Below are 17,603 nucleotides of genomic sequence, written 5' to 3'. Positions count from 1 at the left end.
GAAGATCAGAAGTCCAAGTGTCCACTTAGTGAATTTGAAGCCAGTGTGCGTTACACGACACCTGGTCTCAATCACAAAAACAAAACTCATGATGCCTAACAATTGCTAGGGCTCAAGAGATGGCTCAACAGTTATGAACACTTGGTGCTCTTGAATAGGCCTTGGGTTCAGTTCTTAGCCCCTACATGCTGCCTCACAACCATTTTCAACTACAGTTACAAGGGCTAGGATGTGCTTCTTTTACTTCTGTTGAGACTGCACACATGTTATACATGCAGAAGTGCAGACAATTTTTTTTTTTAGTTTTTTCGAGACAGGGTTTCTCTGTGGTTTTGGAGCCTGTCCTGGAACTAGCTCTTGTAGACCAGACTGGTCTCAACTCACAGAGATCCGCCTGCCTCTGCCTCCCGAGTGCTGGGATTAAAGGCGTGCGCCACCACCGCCCGGCTCAGACAAAACATTTCTATACATGAAATAAAAATTAATGAATCTTCCCATAGTTGCTGGTTATGATGAACTCCAACTTTAATGGGCATCTTAACAGTTCTGCCTCACTTCTCTGGAGTTCTTGCTCCAGAAAACAGGTAGTTGTCATATTTCCATAGATCATGTACCTTTCCCACTTTTATTCTGCTTTCCTACCTTAAGCTTTTATTCATTCCTCAAATCAATATTCTTCTTTTTGAGTTTCTTTCTTCATTTATTTTATGCTCTACTTTTGGCTCCTTCAGGCATTTTTCATAACTTATGCTAATGCTTCATCATTAAAGCCACCAGTTTGGTTCTGTTTGTTCTCTCTGTATTGAAGAATAACATTTCTCCTTTTTTATCACCTTATCTTATATCTTGTACAAACTATAACTGGTTCTTTGAGGAGAGTTTGTTCATTGAAAATCTCCAGTAAATGCTTTAAAGTATAATTAACAATTATAATATTCTTTGAAGAAAACTTTAAGCCAATTAAATCTTTAATAGTTTTCATTAGTATATATATATACTATATACATAGTATATATATATATATATATATATATATATATATATATATATATATATGGATTTTTTTTAAAAGCAGGGTTTCTTTGTTGCTTTGAACCCTGTCCTGGAACTAGCTCTTGTATACCAGACTGGCCTCGAACTCACAGAGATCTACCTTCCTCTGCCTCCTGAGTGCTGGGATTAAAGCATATGCCACCACCACCCTGCATGTATATTTTTATCATCATCTCTTTTGAATGCTTCTATGCAAAACACGTGTACACTAATAATATTTTAAAGGAATATGATAGAGCATTTGGAAAAAGAGTTTGTATTTTTCTGAACACAATTGTTTTTCTTCATTCAGTGGCATAGCTAAAACTTACAGGACTTGTGTATTAGGATTTGTTTTCTGTCAATTAATTTTATTCATGGATGATTAGAGGGATGGGAATGTTTATTTTGTGATTTGTGGCTTATGGCAGATGTGTCATTTTACTTCCATACAACTTCACTTATTTTATGACTTTCTCACTAAAGCATTTAAATCGTAAGCATGTACAGGGATTTAGACAGACAAAGCACAGTACTAGTTTTGAGAGTCCACGACAAACCTGACAGAGGAAGATACACTGTGAAGCTCCAGTCATCTTAAATTTGACACTTCTCTATATCCAGGACAACTTTGCTCCCCTTTCTCCTGTGATCAGAAGATAACTGTTGGAGGCATTCCCTACCAACTCTGAATAGCAAGAGACTAAAGCAGCATGGCAAACCCTGGAGAACTCAGAATCCTTCATTAAACCCATCCTTGTGAGACAAAGGTAGACTCTAGAAAAGCAAGCAAATATCTGTCCTCCTAAAGCCTTGTCTAGATGGGTTCAACTGTAGTGGTGACATATGATCTATGAGGACTGTCCACAGACTTGAAATGTCTCTTCTCGGAGTTAGCTTGCAAGCATCAACAAATCAAAAATAGCATTTCAGGGCTTAGAGATATGATAAGACATAATAACTAGGAATTAGGTTCAAAATATTAAACTTGTCTGTTTTACTCTAAATCAACACAGGACAGAAATAACATGAACCAACATGACTTCATCTCAGGTCCCGTATACAGTAGATTCTCAATCAACATTTTACCCAATGCACTGTTTGGATGTATGATCTCACCATCTAGTTAACACACCTTGGAAAGAATAAGAAAGACACAATATTTGATGTTAAGCACAGCTTTTATGTTTCTTCAAAGCATTTTCTATTTATTTATTTATTTATTTATTTATTTATTTATTTATTATGTATACAATGTTCTGTCTGTGTGTATGTCTGCAGGCCAGAAGAGGGCACCAGACCTCATTACAGATGGTTGTGAGCCACCATGTGGTTGCTGGGAATTGAACTCAGGACCTCTGGAAGAGCAGGCAATGCTCCCAACCACTGAGCCATCTCTCCAGCCCCTCTTCAAAGCATTTTCATCCTGATTATTTTTTAAAGCTTTTCTTCTGGGATTGCTGTTACTTTACTCATTGATTTGATTATTTTTTTTTTACATTATTGTAGATACCTCTGGAATTAAGCCGAACACCACTGCTTCAACCAGAAAAACCCATTGTTCTAAAGGTTGTGACACGGGATGCAATCATAACGGGGCATCAAGGGGTTCTGTTGCGTTCTTCAAGAAGCTGAAACCTAAGAGCATTGGAAACTTTAGTTGACTTTATGAATAAAACCCAGGAGAAGATAGGGTTTACTTGAGTGGCCTTGAGGGATCATTATGAGCTTTCATACATCCATTGAGCTCTCTCAGTGTCAATACTCGGTGTAAACAAAATGACTAAGTCAAAGACAGATGAGAAATTAATCTTCTCTGGTCATCATGGTACCACCTCAATCCACATCTGGTTGGCTCCATCTGTTGTTTTGAACCCTTTTGAGAGTAAACTTGCCTCTGCAATTTGATCAATAATACATTTTTATGAAAATGTGAAGCATTGTGACATCTCTTATTATAAAACTAATACCAGATGTTTTAGTTGCAATATTCTACAATAAACGTTACACTGAAAATATAAGCATCTCTTTTAAAAAATAAAATCATTTGTTTGTTTATTTGCATCCTAGCCATTTTCTTCTCCCTCCTCTCCTCCCAATCCTTTCCCCTAATACCCTGATCTGTTCCCATTCCCCCATCTACTCCTCCTCCATTTCTGTTTTGGAAAGCTCAGGTCTCTCATGAGAATTGTGAATAAAACAAAGGCTATCAAGTTGTAGTAAGACTAAGCACCTCCCGTGTATTAGGACTGGGCTGAATGAGGAGTAGAGTTCCAAAAGTCAGTAGAAGAATCAAGACAGCCCCTGCTCCTGATGTTAAGATTTCCCCAAGAGCACCAAACTACATAGCTCCAACATACATGCTGAGTGCCTAGGTCAACCCCATGCAGGCTACCTGGTTCTCAGTCAGTCTCTGTGTGCTCTTATGAGGCCAAGTTAGCTGATTCTGTGAGTTTTATTGTGGAGCCCTTGACTCCTCTGGCTCCTACAATTCTTTTCCCCCTCTTCTGTAGTATTCCCTGAATGACACCTAATGTTTATCTGTGAGTCTGCTCTGTTTAAATCAGTTGTATGTGATGAAGCCTCTCTGATGACAATTGGGCTAGGAACCAGGGTGGTCATAAGTGACGACAAGTTCAGGCTATATATCTGCTATTGCTAGGGGTCTTGACTAGGGTCGTCCTTGTAGATTTCTGGGAGATTACGTTGCATCAGACTTTTACCAGACTCTGAAATGCCCCCACTTTCCAATAGTATCTATTGGTACTCTCTTCCTCTGTGCCCCTGCAACTGGATTACTCATGTTCCCACTAATATAAGCACCTGCCCTCAGTCCTCTCACAGATTTCTTCTGTTTCACTTCCCAAGGATATCTTGGCATCCTCCTCATATTTAAAATCCCTTTTTATGTTTTATGAGAACTTCTTATTTTGATTATAATTATTAATTTCCTCAACTCCTACCAGATCCTCCTCTATCTTCCTTCCCACCCCAGTTTATATTCTCTCCAACTTTTCAAACCAAACCATATTTTCCAGTTCATGTTCGATAGCTATTCCTGGATCTGTGACCTCTCTCTCAGGCCTTATAATTTGACAATATTTCCTTGGCTAGTGGTAGAATGCTGAGCTCTTGTCTGCTAGCATTTTGTCTGGTTTGGGCTCGTGCACTTTGTGTGAATTATGTACTAGTGTTTGTAATTTCATATGTGCCTCTTATGCTGTGTCTGGAAAATGCTGTTTCCTTGAAGTCATCCACTCTATCTGGCTCTTACATTCTTTCTGTCTTCTATTCCACATAGATTCCTGAATCTTGAAGAGTAAGTTATGACTTAGTCATCCTGGTCAGAGCTGAGCATTCCAAAGTCTCTTTCTCTCTTCATTTTGATAAGTTGTAGTTTTTTGTTAATAAGTGTCTACTACAAGAAAAAACTTTTCTGTTGAGGGTTGATTGATGCACAATTTTATGGAAATAGTAGTATATCATTAGGATTTTTTATTAATATATTCACTTAAGGAATTAGTTGTAGTAGTAGTAGGTATTTTCCTAGTACTCATGGTTTATCTAGTTTCAGGTTCTTGTTCTCATTGATCTCAGTGTTGGATATGCATTCCATCTCATAGAGTGAGCCTGTGATCCAATTTTAAATGTGGTTTTTATTCCCATAACATTTGTGCCACAATTGCACCATGAGCGTATCTTTCAGATGGATCATTATTGTAGTTTACATGGTTCAAAGTTTGATGAAATTGTTACTTTTATCATCAAGTAGTGTGTATAGCAATGTCAAGTACTATAAATATTACAAGTAATGTGATGTTTTCATATATATTAAGACAGAAGATAGAACTCTGACCTGAGAAAAACCAGAAATAAAATACTTTTTATAAATATAATTAAAATTTTTATTCGAGACTTTCCTACATTTACCCAATGTAAATTATTCATATATATCCCCTACTTCCGTGATCAAATTCCTTTGAATACTCTCCTAAATCCTCCTTTCAATGTCATGTCTTCTTTTCATTTGGAAACTACTGAGTCTAATTAGTGTTGCCCATATGTTCATAGTGTAGGGTCATCCACTGTAGCAGAGGCAACTATCTGGAGCTATACTCTTGGGAAAAATTGACTCTTCCTTCTCTAGTAACCATAAACTATCATGAGCTCCTCAGGTATGTATTTAGGACTGAAAAACCCCTCCACATCAATTTAGGAAAGTTTACTGGCTGATCTTGTGTGGATCTTGTTCAGGTAACCAGAACTTTTGTGCCTCCATGAGTGTAAATGTCCTCTTCATTTCAGAAGACACCAAAAACTAAATGGTTTTGCCTTCTTAGTACCTGGAGGTTGGGTTTGGTTGAGACTTAGTCTTATTAATACAGGTGATAGTAACCCTTGTTGACTTTTCCTATTGCTTGGAAATATATTCATTCATTCTGCCATTATTTGTGTGTGTGTTGCATGTTTGTGTATATATTTATGTGTTCTCATGTGTGTGCACATGTGTGTAGGCCAGAGGTTGATGTGATGGTGTCTTCCCCAATTGCTCTTCACTTTATTATTAGCATTTTAAATTCCATTTTAGTGTGTTGGCACACATGATCATGCACCACGGTGCCTGTGTAGAAGTCATAAGACAATTTGAAGGAGTTGGCTCTCTCCTTCTATCATGTGGATTCTGGGGATTTAACCCCAGTTGTAATTCTTGACAGCTGGCACCTTTACTCACTGAGTCATCTTATTGGACTTTTTATCTTTTTAGATGGTGGGGTTTCCCAGTGTCTTGAAGCTCATTTCTAGGTCAAGACTATCTGTGCATTAATCCTCCACTGTTGGAGGATTCTGCTCATGGTGTCCAGAATATCACTGTTTCTTAACTCTTTCAGAGATGTGGAAGCATCTTCCCATCCCTCCTCTATCATTTTCATCTACCACCTATTTTGAGAAATAGGAATCTAGCACAAAACACACTATTCTACCCTGTCTTCCTACAAAGATTCTTTTTTTTTGTTTTGAATCTGTCTCATTTACAAAGACTGAGAACCTGGGCTTCCACTATTCTATATATTCTTAGTAATTTGGTCAATCCATTTTTTGTTGTTGTTTTTGTTTTGAGACAGGATTTCTCTGTGCAATAGCCTGAATTGTCCCAGAATTCACTTAGTAGACTTAAATGGCCTTGAAATCACAGAGATCTGCCTATTTCTGCCCTCCAAGCCTTGGGATTGAAGGCAAGTACCACCATGCCTGGCTATGTCAATTCACTTTTTACTGTAATTTATCCGTTAGACATAACACCTAGTAATATTTTTATGCAAGCATAAAATGTCCTTTCATCACAGTTCCTGCCATATCCTCCTTTCTTCTCCTTTTTATTAATCATTTTTTTCTAGACACTTCATCTTGTACTTTAAAGATCAATTCACATACAAAGTTACTTTGTGTCTGGCCAGTCAAGCAGATCAGCATCTTGCTCAGTCATCATCCAAAGAAGCTTCATCCTGCAGCAGATGAAAACAAATATAAAGACCCACATTCAGACATGCAAACCTTGAAACACTGATCCCTAAATTATTTCAGGTGAGGGACCCTGCAGATAGCTTGGCTATAAGTAATGCTCTCCTCTAAATTTCTAATTTGTGTATATGTACTCCTATTTCACCAATTTCAGCCCTACTTTTTTATGCTTCTCTTATATATTACATCCTGATTTCAGTTTAACCTCCTTCCACTCTTCCAAGTCCCTCCTCCAACCATAACATATATGCATAGGATGTAGCTTAGACCCATATAGGATCTAAGTGAAGGATTTATCTCTTCACTTTCTATGAGCCCTGCTAAATAGACTCTCTAGACTGAGTCCTTGGGAGTCCTATAGTTCTTCCAAACCTCTTCTTTGGGTTCCCATTGCTCTGCCTAGAGTTTAACTGTCCCAATTTTGATTCTCTCTTTCTATCTACCCTTCTTGTTTCTTGGGTAGTGTTTGCTCTATTTTTTTCAAGGACTTCAAACACATCATTTACTTATTAATATGAGCTGTCTTCAGTGTATAAATGTAGGCACTAGGTTCTGCAAACTTTCCTCTTAGGATGACTTCATTGTGTTCCATAGATTTGGGTACACTGTGTTTTCATTTTCATTGCTGTCTAGGAAATTCATATTTCCTTCTTGATTTTTTCCTTGGCTCTGTTTTCATTCAGTAATAAGCTCTTTAGTTTCATGAGCTTGTATGCTTCTCAGGTTTTGTGGTTATTGATATCTAGTTTTATTACATGGTGGTCATACAGAATGAAGGATGTGAGTTCAGTTCTGAATTGTTGACCCTTTTCTGGGCCTGAAGTTTTCTCTTTCTTTATAGGTGTTTGTCTTACCCGGAGTCAGGTATGGTTCCCATCTGTGGTTCCTCAGCTACCAGTAGAGGTGCTAGAGACACACTCCCCTCTGAAGACCTTATGGAACATTCCATGCATCTTTGGACCTAAACAGGACTTAACTCTAGTTCACAAGTCTGCAGCAACTTTTGACATGACTGTGAAGTGTGGAATTTCCTGAAAATCTGTGATCATAAGGAGAGTGAGCTACATTGGTCATTCTACTCCTCTTCCTCACATTCTTCTATTTCTTTTTTTTTTTGTTGTTGTTTTGTTTTGTTTTTCAAGATATGGTTTCCTTGTAGCTTTGAAGCCTGTCCTGGAACTAGCTCTTGTAGACCATGTTGGTCTTGAACTCACAGAGATCTACCTGCCTCTGCCTCCCGGTGCTGGGATTAAAGGCATGCACCACCACTGTCTGGCCTTCCTCACACTCATATTTTATATTAAAAAATAAAGAAGGGATGTAGTGTGACAAATTTCTAATCCCAGCATACTGGAGGCAGAGTCAGGTGAATCCCTGAGTTCAATGTCAGCCTGGTCTACTGCTCAGTTTCCAGGATATCCAGAGCTATACAGAGAAACCCTGTCTCAAAAATAAAACAAAACAAATTAAAACATGGATGAACATTTCTCCCTTGTCATATCTGTCTCTAGCACTAACCAATGAAAGAAGAGGGCTTGGGTCCCTTGGGCCTGGAGTTGCATAGGGTTATGAGTCAATAGTGTGCCTTCTGGGGGCCACATCAGGTCCTCTGCAAGAATCACTAGTGCTCTCAATTGCTGTGCTATCCCTCCAGCTTCCCTCTCTGTTCTTGTTGATAAAGAAAATTCATTAGGTAATCTGATGTTACTCTATAACATTGTCCACTCTAGATTACTACTTAAACTTATTTCACTAAGGTTCAAATGGCAAGCCCATTCACATTCTTCCTAGTGAAAAGTAGCATGACCAGAATCATGGATCTAGCTCCCAAAATCACAAAAGGTCACAGGCCAGGGAATGATGCTTTTGGAAGGGAAAGGCATATACATTGTAGCATCCACATCCTACTTAGACCACTGAGTGTAAGGAAGTTTATATTACCTAAGGATATTCCCATCAATCATACTAGAGGATGACAACTCACTAGCTGTCTATAGAGCAGGGAACAGCTGTCTTCAGAGTCCACAGAATGTCCAGGAGCCACCTAGACCAGAATCCCAACCGCTTCCTTTGTTTTCCTGTGGCTGTGACACAATACCAGACAGGAGCTGCTTAAGGAAGAAGGGTTCATTCTAGCTCACACTTTAAAGCTGCAATTATCATGGTGGAGAAGTCATAGTGTCAGGAGCATGAGGCAGATATTCAAACTTTATGAGTGCAGAGAGAGAGAGAGAGAGTGAGTGCAGAGAGAGAGAGAGAGAGACAGAGACAGAGACAGAGACAGAGACAGAGAAAAAGATACTCTATTCACGATTCTAGCCCATGGGATATTGTCATCTACATTTCAGATGGATTTTCTTACCTCACATAGCATTGTCTAGAAACTCTCTCCCAGACATGCCATGTTTGCTTTCGTGGTCACTCTAAAGCCCATTATATGGGTAAAATGGAGAAGAACTATCATCTCTGTATATCTCTGGCATGTCTTTCTGTTGCTCCATTATGTAGACAGACAGGGAGGTTGTACCATATTGTAAATGCATTAGCTTTTGCATCCATCCAGGAATCAGATGAACTCATGCTTAGTTAGCTTTCTCATACAGCCAAGGACCATCTGGCTAGGGAATGATGTTTCCCAAAACTGATTGAATTCTGCTACACTAATTAATAATGAAGACAATCCTCCCAAGATGTGCTCACAGAATTATGTGATTTTTTATTTAGATTCCTTCCACAGGTACTCTAGGCTGTGCCAAAAAGATAGTTAATGTTACCTAAGACAGATATATTATAGCATAATTTTTTTCATATTAAAAAAAGTGTGTGGGTGGTGATGTGCCTCAGTGGTAATGACAATTTCTGGCAAATTTAAGGACTTCATCTTTCCCCAGAAATTACATGGTGAAGGTAAAGAAATAACTCAATATTGTCTTCTGACCTACACATGTACCATGGAATGACCCTCCAATAAACAAGTAAATGTACTTTAAAGAATATATAAAAAGTGATTTGCATTTGCTGAATTTCTATGGTTGATTATTTCTGTTTGTTTATTATCAGAAGACCATTGTCTCAATTAATGGTCTAAGTTTTAACTCATGAACCCAATTCATCCTGGGTAAATGACCTTTTGGATACACTCATTTCCCCTGCCCCTGGCTGCCTTGGTATTAGTTGAGTTTAAGCAAAACAGGGAGGTAGAGCAAATGTTTATTTTCATTTGTGATTTTCAAATTTTGCCTCCTGATTACTCTGGCATGACATAGTGGACTTGTGAAATGAAGACATGCTTTGACAGCAAAAATCAACTGAGAGACTTTCTGTTAAAATGATGGGTCAGTTTTGGTATAATTTGGGGAGGGAGATGTCTGAAGAAAAAAATTGTTGTTATAATGAACTTGTCAGATAGTGCAGGGGAGTCCATCTTTTTCATATTTTAACACCGCATTTTTGTCTCCAAAATCATGTCCCATAACCATAAGCTGAGTTACAAACTGAACAATTTAATTACCTTCCAAAGTACTAAACTTAAATTGTTTTAGATAATTTCATGATTTTGTGTTGACCTGAGTTCAGAGTTACCCTTGACTGTGTATTCTGTGGGCTGTGAGTTGACACAGCTGGAAGTGGTCATCCCTAAATTGATGTACACCCAAGAAACATTACTTGGACTGTGCAGGATGAAGTCATGAAGTTGAGAGGGTGTGGGGTAATGGGAGGAGAAGGAGCATACAGACGGAAAGGTAGAAATTCCTCATATATTTAGAGGATATTTTTGTTAGGTTAATGAAACCTAACAGTTAAATATTCGTATACAAAATTAGTTGTTTATTATATCTATTATATTTATTTAAGGAACTGTGAGAAGAAATGACCTTTTCATTATTTTAAAAACTCACTATTAGTTAGTATTTGTGTGTGTGTGTGTGTGTGTGTATGTATGAGAGAGAGAGAGAGAGAGAGAGAGAGAGAGAGAGAGAGAGAGAGAGAGAGAGAGAGAGAGAGCCTGAAAGTGCCAATTAGATTACCCTGGAACTAGTGTTAAAGTGGGTATCAACCACGTGACATGGGTTCTGAGATCCTATTCAGGCCATCTGTATCCCCAACAAGTACTCTATGTGCCGAACCATCTCTCCAGCTTCATGTATCGTTTTCAAACATATTTACTTCATACTTAATTATTTATTTGTGAGTATATGCGTATGTGGGCTGTGGAATGCAGAAAATATGGGTAAATGATCAGGAGCCACAGATGAAAACATTAACAGCAGAATACAAGAGATGGAAGAGAGAATCTCGGGTGTTGACCTGTCTGTCAGTCTGAAAACTGAAAAACAAGTTGTTGCATACTTAAAGGTACACTGAGAGAGAAGGCGACGCCTACCAATGCAAGCATTAAATCCTAAATCGTCAAGAATGACAGTCTGTGCACTCTGCAGCAGGGTCACAAGGCCCTGAACAAATCTGCTTTAATGATATTGCTTGTGAGAGGCTATGCGGTTGCCTGCGTGATCGAGATGACTTCTTAGACTAACAACAGCTTTCCTATGTAGGTTTGCCACGTTACAGGATGCTCTCCCGTGTCTTGGTAGCACTCTCAGCTTCATTTTCTTACCCCTACGTGGCATCACCCATTTGAAGCCTTCTTTAGGGGCTCTAATGCTGCAGCAGACATTTGTCTGACCTATCAAGATGAACTTGGAAATGTCTGTAGAAGCCCCATGACTCCATCACCCCTGTATTCTGTGAGTTTGAAAGACCAGACACCATGTAGATACCTCCAACTACCATCCACACAAACTATGCTTAAGTCAATATGAGCCATGGTTGCAGCTGAGCATTGATCACCTGGGCAACAGGGAGCTGAATCTCAAGATGTTTCTGGGGTAAAACAGGAGGTCAGAGCTCAGGGATACTCAGGGATGGCCTCTCCTTAGACTGTATGTCTTTTAAGATTTCACCGTCTCTTAAGATCATCAGATTTGGTATCAATTCCAATATACCACCTCTCCCAGGACAAAGAACAAACAAATCACATTTTAAATTTCAATAGGCTGTTATCTTATTTATTTGTTTGTTTCTATCATCTATCTATGTCTATATTTGTAGTTTTTTATGTATTTTGTGATTTTAATACTTTAAAATTGAATTTATTAAATTATTTTACTTCTAACCACAGTTTCCCCTCACTGCTCTCCTTCCACTTCCTTCCACCACCTCCCGTCTGTCCCCTTCAGCCAATCTACTCTTTCTCTGTTTCTATTCAGAAAGTGCAGGCTTCCCATGGATGTCAAGAAAGCATGGCACATCAAGCTGAGGTGGATCTAAGCTCCTCTTTTCATATTAAGTCTTGGTAGGCAAGCCATTATGAGGACTCAGTTCCCAAAAGCCTGCCAAAGCTTAAGGAACAGCCCCCTCTCCCTCTGTTAGGAGTCCTACAAGTAGGCCAACGTAGACAACTATCACACATATGTAGAAGGCCTAAGCTAATCTCATGCGGGCTCCTTAGCTCTTAGTCCAGTGTCTGTGAGCTTCTATGAGCCCCAGTTAGTTGTTTCTGTGGGTTTCCTTGTGATAACCTTGACTACCTGTCTCATACAATCATTCCTCCCTCTCTTCTACAGTACTCCCAAAACAAGGCCCAGTGCTGGGCTGTGGATTTCTGCATCTGATTCCATCAGTTACTGGAGGAAGGCTCTATGATGACCATTGGGGTAGTCACCAATTTTATTACAAGAGATAACCAATTCAGGCTCCTTACCAACAATTGCTAGGAGTCTTAGCTGAGATCATCCTTTTAGGTTTGTGGGAGTTTCCTATGCCCCAAGTTTCTACCTGACATGGGGATTTTGTCTCTCCACCCTCATCAAGACATCTCTTTCTTTACTTTCTCCCTCAATTTACCCCCAGCACTATCCCTCATTTTCCCATTCCCTCCTGCCTGCTGTTTACCAAGGAGGTCTCTTCTAGTTCCCCTTCTCAGGGAAATCCATGCATTCCACTTTGGGTGGTCGTTTTTACCTAGCCTCTCTGGGGTTGTGGATTGTTTCATGGTTATCTTTTACTTTATAACTAATAATCACTTATGAATGAGTACATGTAATGTTTGTCTTTCTGAATATGAGTTACCTCACTTAGGATGATTTTTTTTTCTAGTTACATCTATTTGCCTTCAGATTTCCTGATGCCACTTTTTTTTAATAGCCAGATGACACTCCATTAGTTAAATGCCCCAAGTTTTCTTTACCCACTCTATTGTTGGGAGACATCTGGGTTGATTCCAGGTTCTGGCTATTATGAATAATGTTGCTATGAATATAGTTGACCAAGTGTCCTTATGGTATGCTTGAACATCCTTTGGGTATATGCCCAAGATTGATATATCTGGGTCTTGAGGTAGATTGATTCTCAATTTTCTGAGAAATTCATATTGATTTCCAAAGCATCTGTGCAAGTTTGCACTCTCACCAGCACTGGAGGAGTGTTCCTCTTGCTCCATAACATTTCCAGAATAAGCTGCCACTTGTAATTTTGAACTTAAACATTCTGACAGATGTAAGATGGAATCTGAATCATTTTGATTTTCATTTCCCTCATGGCTAAGGATGTTGTACAATTCTTGGTCTTTTGATCATTTGAGATTCTTGTGTTGAATTCTCTGTTTAAATCTGTACTCCATTTCTAAAACTGGATTATGTTGGTTTTGATGTCTCATTTTTTTTATTTCTTTATATATATTGAAGACCAGCCGTCTTTTAGATGTGGGGTTGGTGAATATCTTTTTCCATTTCATAGGCTGCCATTTTGTCTTATTGACAGTGTCCTTAGCCTTACAGAGCTTTTCAGTTTCTGGAAGTTTCACTTATTAATTATTGATCAATGTCTGTGGTACTCAGTATCTGTGCTACTGAATATTCAGAAAGTTGACTTCTGTGCCAATGTGTTTAAGGATATTTTCCACTTTCTCTTCTGTCAGGTTCAGTGTAACTTGATTATGTTGAGGTCTTTGACCAACTTGGGCTTGTGTTTTGTGCAGGGTTATAGACATGGGTTCATCTGCATTCTTCTGTATGCTTAAATCCAGCTATGCCAGCAGCATTTGTTGAAGAGGCTAGCTTTTTCCATTGTATAATTTTGGCTTCTTTGTCAACATTTTGGTGTTCATAGGTGTGCGCACTTATGAAAGGGTATTTGATTAAATTCCATTGATCTACCTTTGTGTTTTTATGCCAGTACTATACTGTTTTTATTGTCATAACTCTGTATTAGTGTTTGAAATCAGGAATGGTGATACATTCAGAAGTTTTTTTTAATATACAGGATTAAATTAGTTATCCTAGGGTTTTTTTTTGCTTGTTTTCCCCCATGAAGTTGAGAGTATTCTTTTGATGTCTGTGAAGAATTGTACTGAAATTTTGATGGGCATTGCTTTTATTAAGATGACCATTTTTACTATGTTAATCCTACTGATCCATGAATGTGGGAGATCTTTTCATTTTCTGATATCTTCTCTTCTTTCTTTCTTCAAAGATTTAACATTCTTGCCATGCAGGTCTTTCAATTGCTTGGCTAGATTTACCTCAAAATATTTTATATTATTTGTGGTTATTGTGAATGATGTTGTTTCCCTCATTTCTTTCTCAGGCAGTTTGTCATTTGGAAATAAATGGGCTAATGATTTTTTTTGTTAATCTCATATTTAGTCACATAGCTGAAGGTATTTATCAATTGTGAAAGTTTGCTGGTAGAATTTTTGAGGTTACTTAAGTACATTGTCATCTGTGATAGTGATAGTTTGACTTCTTTCTTTCCAGTTTGTATGTCTTTGATATCCTTTGTCTTATTGATCTAGCTAGTGCTTCAAGAACTGTAATGAATAGGCATGGAGAGAGTGGGACATCCTTTTCTTGTTCTTGATTTTGCTGGAACTGCTTTGAATTTTTCTCCATTTAATTTTATGTTCACTGTCAGGTTGCCCTATATTGCTTTTATTATGTTTATATATATTTCTACATCCCTGAAATCTCCAGGACGTTTACCAGAAAGGGGTGTTGGATATTGTCAATCACATCTAATGAGGTGATCATGTGTTTTTCTTCTTTCAGTTTTTTCTATGTTTTTATTGAGCTATATGTTGTATTAGGAGCGGTGGGGCTGTGTCCCCAGCACCCCAGCCGCCTGCTAGCTTATGCCCCGAAATGATTACACGGACACTGTATTCTTTTAAACACTGCTTGGCCCATTAGCTCTAGCCCTTACTGGCTATTCTGATATCGCGATCAACCCATCTCTAATAAACTGTGTAGCACCGGTCTTACCGGGAAAGATTCAGCATGTCTGACCTGGTGGCTTGGTTCATCATGTCTGCCCGGGAGAGGGGAGCATGGCCTCTGAGCTCACTTCCTCTTCCTCCCAGCATTCTATTCTGCCTACTCCACCCACCTAAGGGATGGCCTATCAAAATGGGCCAAGGCAGTTTGTTTATTACCAATGACCTTCCTCCATCAGCTATGTTTCCCTCCACTTTTCCCTTCCTCTCCCACTTTCCTTCTATCCTTTTTCATGGTCCCCATGCTCCCAATTTACTCAGAAGATTTTGTGTTTTTCTACTTTCCATATAGATTATATCCATGTTTGTTGTCTAGGTTCTCTGGGATTTTGAATTTCAGGGTGGTTTCTTTTTGCTTTATGACGAAAAGTCACTTATAAATGAGTACATATGGTATTTGTCTTTATGATTTTTGGTTACCTCACTCTATATGTTTCCTAGATCCACCCATTTGTCTACAAATTTCAAGATGTCAGTATTTTTTCTACTGTGTAGTACTCCATTGTGGAAATGTACCACATTTTTCTTATCCATTCTTCAGTTGAAGGGGATTTAGGTTGTTTCCAGGTTTTAGCTATGACAAACAATTCTGCTATGAACATAGTTGAGCACATGTCCTTGTGGCACAATTGATCATCCTTTGGATATATACACAAAGGATGGTATTACTGGGTCTTGAGGTAGGTTGTTTTTTAATTTTCTGAGAAATTTTCCTGAGAAATCCTCTTCAAAAAAAGTTGTCATCAGTGTTTTTGATATTCACCATTCTTACAGGTGTAAGATGAAACCTCAGAGTTGTTTTGATTTGCATTTCTCTGATGACTAAGGATTCTGAGCATTTCCTTAAGTGTCTTTCAGCCATTTTAGATCCTTCTGCTGTGAATTCTGTTTAGGTCCATACCCCATTTTTTATTAGATTATCTTTTCTTTTGAACACCAATTTCTTGAGTTCTTTGTATTTTTGAAGATCAGTTCTCTGTCCAGTGTGGGGTTGGTGAAGATCTTTTCCCATTCCATTCAGAGAGGGTCCAGTTTAATCCCATGCTCATTCAGTCCCAGATCAATGGATTTGGTGAGCTGCCATTAACTCAGGAACACTGTCTCAGTGGGTGGACCAACCCCTCATGGTCCTGACCTCCTTGCTCATATTCTCCCTCCTTTTGCTCTTCAACTCGACCTTGGGAGCTCAGTCCAGTGCTCTTGTGTAGGTCTCTGTCTCTATCTACATCTATCACTGGATGAAGGTTATATGGTGATATTCAAGATAGTCATCCTTCTGACTACAGGGCAAGACCAGTCCAGGCACACCTATCCTCCACTGCCCAGGGTCCTAGCTGGGGATATCCTTGTGGACACCTGGAAACTCCTCTGAAGTCAAGCCTTTTGCCAACCCTACAGTGCCTCCACTAAGTAAGATATCTTCTTTTCTGCTCCCTTATCCTTCTTTCCTCCATCTCAACCATCCCACTCCTCCCAGCTCTCTCCAACCCTCCCGTTCTACCTTGTCTCTCCCCCCTCAACTTCCCCCACCCTGACCCCCACTCCTATGATCCTGACTTTTGTCTGATGATCTTATCTGCTTCTAATTTTCAGGAGGATCTCTATATGTTTTTCTTTGGGATAACCTTATTATTTAGCTTCTCTAGGATTGCAAACTATAGGCTCAATGTCTTTTGTATATGGCTAGAATCCACTAATGAGTGAGTACATACCATATTTTTATTTTTGGCCTGGGTTATCTCACTCAGGATAGTGTTTTCTATTTCCACCAATTTGCATGCAAAATTCAAGATGTCATTGTTTTTTTTTACCGCTGAGTAGTATGTTAATGTGTAGATTGCCATACTTTCTTTATCCATTCTTCCATTGAGGGGCGTCCAGATTGTTTCCACTTACTATTACAAATAATACTGGTATGAACATAATTGAACAAATGCTTTTGTAGTATGATTGGGCATTTCTTGGGTATATTCCCAAAATTGGTATTGCTGAATCCTGAGGTACATTGACTCCCAATTTTCTGAGAAATCACACACTGTTTTCCAAAGTGGTTGCACAAGTTTGCATCCCACCAGCAATGGATGAGTGTTCCCCTTACTCCACATCCTCTCCAGCATAGGTTATCATTGGTGCTTTTGATTTTAGCCATTCTGACAGGTATAAGTTGGCATCTCAAAGTTGTTTTGATTTGCATTTCCCTGATAGCTAAGGAGGTTGAACATGACCTTAAGTGTCTTTTGGCCATTTGAACTTCTTCTGTTGAGAATTCTCTGTTCAGTTCAGTACCCCATTTTTAATTTGGTTATTTAGAATTTTAATGTCTAGTTTTTGAGTTCTTTATGTATTTTGGAGGTAGGTCGTTTGATGTCAGGTTGGTGATGATCTTCTCCCAGTCAGTAGGTTGCCTTTTTCTATTAAAGACAGTGTCCTTTGCTTTACAGAAGCTTCTCAGTTTCAGGAGGTCCCATTTATTCTTTGATGCTCTTACTTTCTGTGCTACTAAAGTTAAACGTAAGAAGTTGTCTCGTGTGCCCATGTGTTACAGTCTACTTCCCAACTTCTCTTCTATTAGGTTTAGTGTGTTAGGACTTATATTGAGGTCTTTAATCCATTTGAACTTGAGTTTTGTGCATGGTGATAGATATGGATCTATTTTCATTCTTCTACAGGTTGACATCCAGTTATGCCAGAACTATTTGTTAAAGATGCTTTCTTTCTTCTG

The 17,603-nt window shown here is 38.7% G+C and overlaps 1 protein-coding gene across 1 annotated transcript in view; it reads left to right on the top strand.

The window, feature by feature from the left end:
* Positions 1 to 2,667, top strand: part of LOC142848911 (cytochrome P450 3A11-like) — a 35,725-nt gene extending 33,058 nt beyond the window's left edge. Inside the window, exon 13 of the mRNA XM_075971105.1 lies at positions 2,542 to 2,667. Coding sequence (XP_075827220.1) covers positions 2,542 to 2,667 — 126 coding nt within the window. The remainder of the gene's footprint in view (positions 1 to 2,541) is intronic.
* Positions 2,668 to 17,603: the final 14,936 nt, after the last annotated feature.

The sequence above is a fragment of the Microtus pennsylvanicus genome, chromosome 1, assembly GCF_037038515.1.
Source record: "Microtus pennsylvanicus isolate mMicPen1 chromosome 1, mMicPen1.hap1, whole genome shotgun sequence".
In the NCBI taxonomy this organism is placed as follows: domain Eukaryota; kingdom Metazoa; phylum Chordata; class Mammalia; order Rodentia; family Cricetidae; genus Microtus; species Microtus pennsylvanicus.
The sequence above is the reverse complement of the archived record's forward strand: the minus strand, read 5'-3'. Positions and strand labels throughout refer to the sequence as shown.